Genomic DNA, 13,694 nt, shown 5'->3' with positions numbered 1-13,694 from the left:
GTCAGACTTTCCTCATGTCCTGCTCCACAGAGGAAAAGAACGTCCCACCATGCAAAGTCAGACTACATAACATGTGAAGTGGCCTCTACTATCGGTATTGTCCATATATTCACGATCCAACTTTCTGTAAACATGCAAGTGCCTTGCTCTCCATATGGTTATCAAAAGAAAAATGTGATGTTTCTACTGTGCTCATTCAGACAGTACTCAGTTATACCAATAGCTGCTCACATGAGGAATTCAGTATTTGAGTAGTGAACTGCACCTCCTCTTCCTGTAAACAAGAAGTCACAGCTAGTGAACTAACTTGCTGTGCTCCCTTATTCAAGGATATCACTCAAAAAATTTACACTTGAAATGGGTTACTGTATTCTTCAAATGGCTCTTGAGTTCACCTGGCTCTATTGCACAGATTTTCCTTGGCTTCAGACACTGAATCTTCCATCGTATTCCGCCTTTGTAATTTAATCCGCTTCACCTCTGTTTAACCTTACAACAACTTAATCTAGATGCATCCCAATACTAACATATATTAAAATGACTTTGTTCAATCCCTCAACAAGTGTTCACCAGCTGTACTACTAAAATAGATAGGGCAACATCAGTATTGACCATATTACTTCAAAAATGCAGATGCCAAGTTTATTCAAATCTGCTTTGCTTTGATGTTATCTGCATCAAAAATAATTCTGCAAATAATTCAATGAAGATATAGAATTCAGAAAAATGAAGTTGATAGCTCAGCAAGAGGGCACTGTGCCATCTCATGTATAGTGATAAAGTAGCAGAGGGGAGACCAACTAACACAATTACAGTAGGAAAAATAATTTAACATTTTAGCAGACTGTCTCTTCAGCATGTATGGTGTTAATATTTAAAACTCATTGAATCATGGCACTTTTTGGCAGAAATTAATGATACATCTCTGTTCTGTTAGCATATGTATATTTGTGTTTCGTCCCCAGCAGTTCTTCCAGGAATGACTTGGCAGCCTCATAGCTACTATGTTAGTGAAGTTAATTGTCACGGCAAAATGATAATATTATGAAGCTAATACTTCCAGGATGTAATGGAGACTTTGCAGTCTCCAATAGAATCAAATGTTACAGACAGTCTGGGTTTTTAGGGTGCATTAATTTTGCCGAGTTGCTTGTCTGCCTTGCATTGACACAAGCTGCAGATAGGATGGCAGATGATCCATGTAAAATAAACCTCCCATTATTCATCTTGGCTAGGATGAACTGAGAAATATTTTTGAACCTCTTTGAAAATGACTCTGATATGGGAATTGCAATTCTTGCTGTGTGTGTTCAAAACATACGCAAGTATTAATTGTCCTAACTGTTGAACAGTTTCTGGTTCCTTGCCTCTCCCTCAAATTCATATTCTGTACTGCACATCTTTTGCAATTTTTGGCAATCATATACTGTACATTTGTTTAGTCCTTCCAGCTTGGCTACATCATTTCTGATCTGGGCACTCCTCACAGCCCACTCTTTTCTTGTTATATTTTGTTTTTGTTTTATTCCAGCCTTCAAAACCAGACAGGATGCTTCATGTATTTCAAACTTCCACCTTAGGAAATCTGTGTAGCCTCTCATGTAAACATACTACAATATACAAAAAACATACTGCTGTGTTATGACTAATTTATATACTACTTTTTGACCCAAATGCCTCCAATCAAACAATCAAAGCATAGCAAAATCGTAGTAAAACAGCAAAAATAATAATAATAAAATGCAATTTCACTGAAAACATATTGGGAACATCTGCAAATAAGCAGAAGAAACATCAATCAAACCAGCTCTGTCTCTCAACTAGGATGTACACATTCTCCTCCCCATCCTCACTTTGGAAGACGTGTTCTACCAATCGGCTGCAGCTCTGGAGCAGAAACCGCCTCTCTGTCACTGCAACCAACAGACAAGATATTCACTAATCTTTTCCAAAATGGTTACTCTTTTACTTTAATTGTCTTTAACTCTCTAAGAAGCATATGGTTCTTGTTCAGTCCTTTTGACACAGTTGTTCATTATTTTCTTCTTTCTTGCTCTAGTTTTAGCACTTCCTGAAGTTTTTCTTCTCATACAGTATTTCTACCACAGTTACCAGGCTTTCTGCCATCAAGAATACATTCTCCCTTTCCTTTCTTTTGTCTATCAGGGCTCCTCAAGGATCAGGTTATTTGCTTTTTTATTATCTATCCTTTAGATCAGGGGTGGCCCACTGGCTGGATCAGGTCCTCCAAGCCATTTGAAGTGGCTTACCTGGATAGCTCAGTCAGTAAAACATGAGACTCTTAGCCTCAGGGCTGTAGGTTCAAGCCTCACGTTGGGCAAAAGGTTCCTGCACTGCAGGGGGCTGAACTAAATGACCCTTGTGGTCCCTCCTAACTCTATAATTCTTTGTCCAGTCACCCATGCACAGGCTTCCGCTGACACGACTCATTAGGTAAATCCCCACCCATAGATCTCTCATGGTGCTTTTGCACTAGAAAACACCATTTTACACTACGATCACTAAATGGTGAACATTCACTTGTGTGAATCAGCCTTCAGTAGCTAAAGGTATTTTTAAATTAAGTGTTGCCAGTGTTGATATGCTCAAGAAGGCTTATAGATGTCTGTCCTAGATAGACTTGGCGTCCCAATAGTCAGAGAATTTGCAGCCAAACCAAATTCTGGGCATCTTTTTTGGTAGCGCCAAACCATGGGAAAGCACAGGCAAAGTTTTCTGATAGAGCCTAAAGCTATGTGAAAATTAACTTACTAATAGAGTACACATTCACAGACAGACAAACCTTTGGGGCCCTGGAAGTGTGGAAATACTAATTACTACCACAATTTGTTTTGCTGGGTGCTGCTTTGTATAAATAAATGTAACAGGGTTATTATGACATTTGGTACAACTGAAGAGATGTTTGGTGTGGTTTACCAGGCAGTTTTTAAAAATACAATAAATAATTAAAACAATAAGTTTATAACAGCAGAACTTTTAAAAATAACATTGGAAATTAAAGTAGCAAGTCAGCAATCCTTAAAGCCTGGGCAAATGAAAAGGTCTTCATCTGGTGCCAAACAAGAAAATAAAAATTAAAAAAATCACTCAGCACCAGGCAGGTTTCCCTGGAGAGAAAATTCCAGAGCCAAGGCGCCACATAGCAACACAACACCATATAGCACCAGAATGCAACATGGAGCTCCTTCATGTACTATGATCCTAACAACTGTATGATTCAAACTCCTTGTTGTGTATCTCTAAAACCGTAATTGTGACTTTCTGCAACTTTGTATGTGCTGTTTTTTGTGTGTGTTTGTGTGATTCACTGTTGCTTTAAGGCAACAGGTTTCCGCAGTTCCTAACCTGTATAATTTTTGAACAAATCTCTCTCCCCCCCTTAGTGTAAGCCCAGGCAATTTGCTCTTCTGTATTACCTGTACAGTACCTTGATCAATCCTCATACACTTTTTAAAAGAATATAAATGTACTTACCAGTCGGGATAAAAAAAAAAAGTAAATAGTTGTGCACACTGAACAGAGTTTGGGGCATGAATTTCTCATGCAACAGTACCACCACCTTCCATTGTTGCATGATAAAACCAAAGCCACTAAGACAAACACATACTTTGAATCCTGACCATATAAATCACAGTTCATTATAAACTATGATGCTATGGCCTCCTCATTCTCCTTCATCTCCTCTGAGTCTGAAATCATAAGAACCATACTCTAGGCATATACTGGCATTGGGGAATCACTCTGCAGCTGCATTTGCTAATTTGATTTGAATTTTCTATCTTCACTGTGGTGGACTAGGCACACTCTGAAACAAGGCATTTTTATTACCTCTGTGTAATCTGAAGCTTCATTTCTTGTTGTTCTCCTGACACTTATGCCTGTTTCCTCTTTCAGATTCCAATGTGGCACATTGCCTGTGGTGTGAAAGACAAGATGAAGAGAGATTCATTCCATGAATCTGTCTGCAGCTGGTCTTATTTTAAAAACAAAACAGTGTGGCTGGCACTCTTTGGTGGGTGCTAATCATCCGGTGGCACAACACAGACTAGCCTTTCGGGGTTTGAAATTTGAATCTACTCCAAAGCTTGAACTTTTCCAGTTGGCAGAACAGTTTGCTGTTACATTATCTCCCAGTGCTAGCGTATAAACATTTTTGTAGCACATATTTATTTATTCTTCACTGATACTCCCATTACCCTCTTTTCAACTTGGCATCTTGCATTTCCAGGGGAAAATGTCTTATTTTGGAGTACAAATAGAATAATGAAAACAATAATTTTAGTTCAGTTGACTTTCTAAGGATGCAAATTGCTCATTTTGGAGCTATATGAACTTAACAGTGAATGTGCTCTGAATGAGTGACAGTTTTGCGGCATCACTTCCAGAGGGTCAGTCCTGCTACTAATGGCATATAAGGGATTTCTTACAAACAAACCTTAGTTCATAAATCCTACATCAGGAACTAGCGGATAGGTTTTTCCCCCAGGCAATCATCTTTACAAGAATGTTAAATGCACTGTGTGACTCGTTTGTTGTGAAGGATCCTAGAGCTCTCTCTTGAAGGAAGTGGGAATCATCTCTCTTTTGGGTTATGGAAATACCATATTCTCTCAACCCTAAAACCACAATCTCTCATAGGGAAGATGTAATCTCCCTCCAGCCCAGCTAGCACATCAGTTCTAATTTAGTGATGCTTAGAAAAGGAACGTAAGAAGAGCCCTGATGGATGGAGCTGAAGATCCGTCTAGTCCCACATCCTGTTCTCACAGTTGTTATAGTTGTTGTTATTAATTTTATTAAATTTATATGCCACCCTTCTTCCAAGGATCACAGGGCAGTTTACAGTATAAAAACATAGAAACACAGTTACTGATCCAGAAGAAGATCTCTCCTCTTATTCCATGACTTTTAAGCTTAAGTTTGGTGAGATGCTTTATCAAAAACTTTTTGAAATTCTAAGCAGACAGTGTTGACTGGATCACCTCTATCTATATGTTTGTAGGCACTGTCAAATACCCTTAAAGAGCTAAAGAGACAAGACTTACCCTCACAAATTCCATGGTGGTTCTGCTTCAGCCAGACTTATTCTTCTCTATATTTGCTTGGTAATTTGTTGTATAGGTATCATGGATAGCTGATAAATTATGTATATGCGACTTAACTAATGGTGATTAAGTTCTGTTTCATAGTCACACTCACACAGGTCATTTTGTTCCTTTTTGTCTTATTTTTTAAAGAGATGTTTAGAGATAAAGTGCTACCATATTATAACACTTTGAGGTCCCTTGTTGTACTCAGAAGCACTGTTGTCCATGATTTTAGCACCATATCTCGCTTTTGGTGCTTGACTGTGGCCAGGATTTAAGCTGCAAACTTTCAGCTGTGCACAGAAATCACATAAACTGTGTCATATTCAATATAATAGTATTTACAAGCTGCTCCTACATTTAAAAGATTTGGGGGGGCGGGCGTTTTCCTCCCAGTTCCTTATCTTATTTTTTCAAATACATTATATTGTATGTATTTGTGATGTTTTAGAGGGAAGCTGTGTGGTGAAGTAACACTAGGCCTTACAGCCCTTGACGTGGAAATTGCAGCATAATCTACTGGTATGCAGCCTCCTTGGTTCCTGCATGGGACATGGCTATAGTTGATGAGTTTCTCATTCAACTAACCCTCGACCTCATAAAATTGGACCCGTACTTGAAGCCCTCCCTTTATAATGCCAGGTTTTTTTCTCATTTTCAGCCCATGCAGTTAACTTGTATCTAGTTTAAAAATAGTCTTTTAAAAGAATCAATTTCATGGTGAATGCATCTAGTCAAACAAGCCATTTAAACAACATATTACTCGTGTGTAGCAGACCATTTTACAAGTACCTGATAGTTTTACAAGCCTGTGTTTCAGACAGGGTAATTGGTTGTCTCTGATATTCGAGTTTGGGACTTAGACTCATTAACTTATTTCAGTGAACAGAATATTATCCAGTTTTGTTGTATACCAGGTGCCATTCTTAGTGCCACTCATATTTTTTTATATAATACAAATAGGATGCAAGAGTAGAGGCTTAACTTTGGGACACAAATAAGCTAATTAAATGCTGTCACCCTTCAGGCTTTTCACTAGGTGTGAGATATCTCACAATATATCTAATTATGATCTCTGTACTTTTTAAGTAAATTTGTCATCATCTCTTACTCTATATGTGTATTTGGCTTTGTAATGCAGGTATTGGCTTGGATCCAAAAACGCCTTGCGCAAACAGAAAGGAACTTCCGCAAGGGATCCCTGCCAAATTCTTCTGATTTCCTCCTCCTGATCCCTGTGTCTCATCCCTCATCCCATATCAGAGGGTTCCTTGATCCCCAGGAGTGTTTGAGCAGGTTCAGGGGCTATATCCCCCATTGCTTGAGAAGAGTTCCACTCATTCTTCTTTGGATCCAACTCGTTGTGTATATGTGTGGTTTTGTGGCTTTAAAAAATGTACTGCACATAGTAAGATTGCTTTGGGTAAAGGAATTCCAGTATCCAGAGTTATCCCACATTTGTGGGTATCTCCATTCACTGCAATTGAAGAATAATTGCCAAGTACACAGTTTGTCCCCTCCATGCAGTAAATGTGGTATGCTCTGGATCAAGACAATGGAATAAACAATTACAATCCAGTTGGGAGCAAATTTTTCAAATGTATGTGCTATTTGTCATTATCTATTAGGTAACATTTTAAAATGGCGTCTAGTAAATAGAGCAGGGCAATTTTATCAACGCTGGCAGAGTTAGTAAAACAGGGGTGGTAGTGTACATGTAGTTAAAATGAGAGCTGTTTTACACACACACACACACACACACACACACACACACACACACCAGGAATCAGCTTCCATTGATCTTGCATGCTGATAACAGTAGCTGTATCTAAAGCACTGACACCAGTGGCAGACTTTGGGCTCTCACATTTCAGCAGCACCCTGTGCAATACCAACATTGGGCGCACCCTCCCCACCTCTTGCCTTCCATTCTAAGTCATTGTTGCGGTGCCCCCCTCTTGGCTCCGTGACCAGTACAGCAAACTGGTCGCACTCCTCTAAATCCGCCTCTGCTGGCACCGCTTGACCAGATTGTTGTTACCACACCTTTCTAAGATGATTTGCCATCTCTAATGATTTCCTTTTATTACTTGCAAAAAATGACTTTTCCTCTCAGAAGTCTTTATCATTCAGTACTGAAAGGAGGAAGTGAGCCATTCACTTGGGGTTTTTATTTAGAATATTCAGTTATGCTGACTAATGGGGACATAGTTATATGTGGTAGGTCCTGTGGCTGCAAAACAACTTCGGATAATCACCCCTCCATCACTGTGCTTGGCAGTTGATATGAGGTGCGTGTGCTCTTACACTGTGTTTGGTTTTTGCTAAACCTGGTGCTGTGCATTATGGCCAAACATCTCCACTTTGGTCTCATCTGTCCAGAGGACATTGTTCCAGAAGTCTTATGGTTTGTTCAGATGCAACTTTGCAAACCAAAGCCATGCTGCCATGTTCTTTTTAGAGAGATGAGACTTTCTCCTGGAAACCATTCCAAACAAACCATACTTGTTCAGGCTTTTTCTAATTGTACTGTCATGAACTTTAACATTTAACACGCTGAGGCCTGTAGAGCCTGAGATGTAACTTGGGGTTTTTGCAATTTCTCTGAGCATTGCACGGTCTGACTTTCCTTGTTGTGAATTTGCTGGGATGTCCACTCCTTAGAAGATTGGCAACTGTCTTGAATATTTTCCACTTTTGAATAATCTTTCTCACTGTAGAATGATGGACTTTACATTGGTTGGAGATAGCCTTAGAACCTTTTCCTGTTTCATGGGCAGCAGCACTTGGTTCTCTAAGAGCATTGTGCCATCTTTCCTCCTTGGCATTGTGTTAAAACACACCTGAACGCTCCAGTCCAGCAAACTGCTAAAACTTTGGCTTTTATAGAGGTGGGCACACTTGCTGATGATCAATTAAGCAAGGGCATGTGATTAGCAGTCCCTGTCTGCTACTTAGTCTCTTAATTCCTATGGCAGCAGAAAGGGTGTACTTAGTTTTTCACACATTATTTCTCCATCTTTATTTCTGTTAAATAAATTATATCATGGTGTAATATGTCATGTGTCAATCATCTATGGTTGTATTTACCTAATTTTAAGACCTGCTAAGGAACAAATGATTGCTATTATGCCCTGATATGTAAAACCACAGAATTCAAAGAAAGTGCGCTTTCTTTTTCCCATGACTATACCTCCAATGTAGAGTGAAGTTGGAGAATCTTTTAACTGCTTTATTGGAGACTTATATGTACTACCAATTCTCTTTATCGCTGTGGCCAAAAAGAATCTCTCTCTCTCTTTCTCTCTCTCTCTCTCTCTCTCTCTCTCTCTCTCTCTCTCTCTCGTGTGTGTGTACAGGGTAAAAAAAAATGTTCACAAGAGCAGGGGGTAATATTACTAGAGTTTGGAACATCAAAGAATGTCATGAAATTATTAATTTCCTCTTGTTGTAACAAATACCATGAGTTAGGCTGTCAACATGGGTACTGTTGTCAGATTAATAAAAGCAAAAATTTGGGCTCTGGTTGATTATTTATGTTACTGAGTAATGAGGATGAATGGTGATTGTCTAAAAGGTTTTCTTTTAGTCATTGCTCTCTGTAAAAGAACAAACAAATTAATATTTAGTATTTTCAAATAATGTGTTTGAAAATTCTTAATTCCATCAGGTAGTTTTACTACCTTGGTAAATACAGGCCCCTGTATAATTAGTGAGGCAAAGAACGCTGCTCTTCCAGGAGGGGGGGGTGTGTGTGTGTGCGTGTGCTAAGCATTCTTTACATTAGAGGTTTGTGAAAATCTCAGGTTACTGAGCCATTTTTGTCAGCTTAGCACCAGCTGGCTTTGTTATCAAGTGGCTGTGCTAGATCCGTGGTTTGTTATGCTTTGTACAGCTTTTGCTTCCTCTCTGAATATAGCTGTCAGATTGCGTTTGCTGAAACAAGCCACAGTGGTCATTCGTTTTGCTTCAGAATATGCGGTTAATGTACTATCATCCATGCAAAACCTTCATTTTCAGCTAGCCAAAATCATAGCATGCATTCCTATAATTATAGTTCAATTCAGCTTCTTAGTAGTGTATGTATGAACAGCATTATGGAATTTATTACCTAAGTGGGTTACATTTTTAATGATATACTATTATACTTTGCCTTAACTATGATAGGATTATTATTTTTTTTGAGAGCGAGAGAGAGAGCTATCCAAATCCCATTGTCTAACTGTTGTTGCTAATTTAGCCACAATAAAACTGACGTAGAAGGGATAATTTGGTAAGATATCATAAGTGTATAGATAGGAGAAAGGGAGCATATTCTTGTGTGTCTCTTCTAACATTGCATTTTTTCAAGCTGCTTCTAAATTATTATTCCTTAATAACCCAAGGAAGTGGTTTAGATGAATGTTGTTGTTGCCATTTGTTTCATTAGTGTTCAAATTATGTTTATCATAAAAAATCTAAATTTAAATAAAAGTCTTTCTCCTGCCTTTCTAAATGGTAATGTCAAAGATTTCATCTGAAGTATGTCTTTAAAGGAAGAATTAAATTCATACTTTAGCTAACAAAGTTAATCTTCTCCATTTTAAATCACTTTACAAGTAAATAAATATTGCATATAGATTGTATCTTGGTTATATATTACTTTTAGGTATGTTAGATTTTTATAGATACATAGGTCTGCCATGGGTCTGGATTTTTCCAGACATTACAGGGATTTCAAATGCAGAATTGACATCCAGGGGGTATTTCCTGGATTTTAGGCAAGTCAATCGAAATTTCATGGTTTTTTGGCATTTTTGTAAAAGGAACAACTACTACTAATACTACTACTACTACTTTGGGTGAGTCCTGATTTTTACTTTTTGAAATATGGCAATCCTAAAATATAGTACTATATATATATTTAGATTTTAGTCCTTCCCCCCTCGCATACACTCAGTGCCTTGTACAAATATTTGAGAAATGCCTGCCAAGGCATTATTCTCCTAAATGGTCTTAATCACTATCCAAAGAGCTTGAAATAATGAAATGGGTTCCTATTGTTTTGAACAAGATGCAAAAAAGATTTTTGGCATCTGCTATTACAAGTAAGGCTAATGAAATCCACTGATATGTTGACTATTGGTCTGAGAATAATAGAATCATAGAATATTGTAGAGTTGGAAGGGACCACAAGGGTCATCTAGTCCAACACCCTGCAATGTAGGAATCTTTTGCCCAAGTGGGGCTTCAACCCATGGCCCTGAGATTAAGAGTCTCATGCTCTACTGACTGAGCCACATGTCATTCATAAGTCATTCATAAGATACTTTGCTCATTCACATGCAAACTTGTTAGAAATACAATGAACTCTTTTTATTCATTATAGAGTTACAAATACAGATGTTGTCACTACATCCATTCATTTTATCTTCAGCTGCTATTTTGTGTAAAATTAAAAGGTGGGCCGGGGGCTTAAAAGTTGCAAGTCCAGAGGAATAATTAAAGGGTCTTATTCAGCTTTTACTTATGATACTATGACGGTCATCCACATGAAACTTCTGATTACATAGGATCAACACCTCCAATGATGTTGTCAAGGAAATGGGTGCACTGCAAGTTACCATGATAAATATATTTTCTCTTGTTCAATATATTTTTGCAAAATATATTTTTCTTGTTGATAAGTATTTTGCATTTTGCAACAACAGTACTGCAGGTTAGAAGTTAAGTTCTAATTCTGAAGATGAAATAACGTGCTTCATAATCAGGGGTGGCCTGTATCATAAATTAAATCTAATTCTTTGAAAGATCTTCCTGTGCTTCTGAATGTATTGTTAGAATGGTGTTTTCCAGCAAGATCATTCACCCCCAACAAAAAACACCAGCATGTCACTGCATATAACCTATTTCAAGAACAGCTGTAAAGTAATTCTAAAAACGAGCGTTCAAGATTCTTCCAACACCTTCTGTCTTGAAAAGAAAAGTAAGCCAAAAAGTATATACAACAACTGATTTTTTTGTATTGCTTTTTTACAAAATAGATCAAAAAGTATTTGGAACTTGAACCACTTGCACGAGGAAAACGCTGGATACTTAAGCCTTGCTCCTTGGATGATATGGAAGCAGTAAAAGACAGCTTTGGCCTGCTGATAAATTTACTAGAAGACAGAGACCTTGAGCCTTCAAGAATGTGAAGAAAACTCAGATGGTTCTCAGACAGCATTGTTCCTGTTTGTCTCACCTTCAGCTGAATTATGGTTTGGTATACAGAAGACTGTGTTAGAGCTTGCAATAAATATATTTTTGCATTTAGCCTGGAAAGCCTGTTTATAAGTTCTGTGAATCAGGTTTGTGATTCTTTTCAGTAATGTTGTCTATGCTGAAATGGAGAGAACCTTTAGTTTACCAACAATTCTGTGTACTATATGCTATTTTTATGCATTGTTGTTAGAAGAACCTTAATGCAGAATTTTGCTGCATATACAAAATTTAAAAGAATCTGTAACTGGATACTAAAAGATCTAGTGATGTTCCTGAAAAGAAAATATGTTTTGCAGGTCTCTGGCCATTACTTGTGTAATTATGTGGGGTGAGCACACAAGCTATTTGGAAATTGTAGTTGCTGAGAACCACAGTAGATTCTGAAGCCAAGGAACACATTTTTAATGCAAGGACTAGTCAGAAGCCTTATTGAATGCAAACACCTACCTTTTAACATTTACAGTTTTAATTCTTTTTAGAGACGAACCATTGATTTAGCAGAAGGTGAGGCAATGACAATAGGCATATCAGTATTTTGTTATCCATCAATTTGGAAGCATCTCAAGTGCTCACAAAATAGCCTTTGTAAATTGTAGATGTCAGTTAAGCTGATGATTGTGTAAAATTGTGGTGAAATCGGGGCTAACTTCTAGTACAGATAACGGAGCATGAACAATAAGCAGGTTTAAATAATCACTGGATGTATTCTATATAACTAGTATTATGCTAGAAGTCCTAGAGGCCATGGAATTTTTATTTTTATTTTTAAAAGTCAGTGTCTTGGAACTATACTCAAAAGTCTGTGTTTCTTAAATACCCCTATTTTCAGGGGATCCAAGCTGTACCAGACTGAATGTTGGTAGAAAGCTTTTCACCCAGAGCATAGTATGTTCTTGTTGTTGTTTTTGTTATATGTGGCAGCACTCCATTTAGTTCCAGGAATGTATACCTTTCTCTCTCCAGGTTTACCTAGTCTTGAAGCCCACAGACTGCTTCAGAGCTCAATACTGCCTTGGTTGTAGCAGTCAGTGGTGCAGCACTATGAAACTGGGCTCTCGGCAGTGGCATTGCTTGTGCGTACCAGGGTGGGGGAAGGACAAGGCATCAGCCAGTTTGGAACAGTGCAGGTGCACAGTGGAAGCACCAGATTGGGTCTGCCAGTGGGCCTGCATCACTGTGTCCTCACTGCCATCATGCCTCACCCACATTCCATCCCAGTAGGTGTGTTCATATGTGTTGAAAGCCACCCAGAGTGGCCGGGACAACCCAGCCAGATGGGCAGGGTATAAATAATAAAATTATTATCATCATCATCAGTAAGTGGCAGTGGCACCGCTGTCAAGAGGCTATCCACCCCACCAACCACTCCTGCATAATACAGCAGTGGATAGCTTTTCATAAGTTGTGTTTGAATGTTGAATATTATATTCTTCTACCAAGTACGGAGTGGAATAGATCTTGGTAAAATATTGCAGCATTGGTGGTTTTGTAGCATTTGGGCATCTTTCTGTATTTTTAGCTTTGTTTTGTTTTAATTTCCAAAGTTAAATGCAGAATATCTTCCACTTGTAATTTTTGTATAATTTACTCTAAGATACTATTGAAAAGTGAAGGGTGTCAAACAATTTCTCAATATATAATGCACTTTGATCTGTGAACCTACTTTTTTATTTTTTAATAAACACCATTGGATTTTTTTGGGTAACATCTGTCATAAGCTGTGAGTTGCTTGTGAAGAATGCCACATGGTACATTATTTAGTAGTCGGGTGACTGCTAAATAGGATTTGGAGCAAAGTGGAGAAAGAGAGCTGAGAGTGATCGGAGGGCCAGAAATTCTGACAACTAAAGGTATGTATTCATTTTGCCATCATATTGTACCCATTTCAAACCTGAAATGCACCTTTTATAGACACTGGAGCTTCAAATATTTTTTAAAAAGTGTTATGATTTATCTCCGATCAATAGCTGCCTAATTTACTTGAAAGAAATTAGCAGCATGTGAGGTGGGCTATGGTTCCTTGCATTGACCCAGGTGGTTCCTGATATGTTATTTTTGACACAGTTGAGGCTTATGTGTGCATTTTAAAATGTGCAAATAAGAGGGGATGTGCAGACAAAGAGGGAACAATATTCTCACTTGCTTTTTACCCCTTAACTGATCCCAACTTCTATTAGTTCAAAGGAGTGTCTTCACCAATAGATGTGCCTCAAACTGTTAAAAGGGGTTTGCCTTCTAGTTTTACAAGAACCATCCACTACTATTAAGGGCTTCAAAACCTTGACAAAAGAAGAGCTGAACTAGCAAAACAGAAAACAAAGCTTTAGCTGCATTGTAGTGTAA

At 38.1% G+C, this 13,694-nt stretch overlaps 1 protein-coding gene across 6 annotated transcripts in view; it reads left to right on the top strand.

Moving 5' to 3' along the window:
- The window catches only part of ARL15 (ARF like GTPase 15), a 184,608-nt gene extending 171,552 nt beyond the window's left edge, over positions 1–13,056 (top strand). For 5 of the 6 annotated variants that reach the window (XM_083576325.1, XM_083576327.1, XM_083576323.1 and 2 more), the window contains one exon: positions 11,132–13,056. In XM_083576325.1, the coding sequence (XP_083432451.1) occupies positions 11,132–11,284 (153 nt within the window). In that variant the 3' untranslated portion in view covers positions 11,285–13,056. The remainder of the gene's footprint in view (positions 1–11,131) is intronic. The other variant, XM_083576328.1, reaches the window with a different exon arrangement.
- Positions 13,057–13,694: the final 638 nt, after the last annotated feature.

This window comes from Podarcis filfolensis (assembly GCF_964270895.1).
Source record: "Podarcis filfolensis genome assembly, chromosome: 11".
NCBI classification, from domain to species: Eukaryota; Metazoa; Chordata; class Lepidosauria; order Squamata; family Lacertidae; genus Podarcis; species Podarcis filfolensis.
This window is presented reverse-complemented; position numbering and strand designations above follow the sequence as displayed.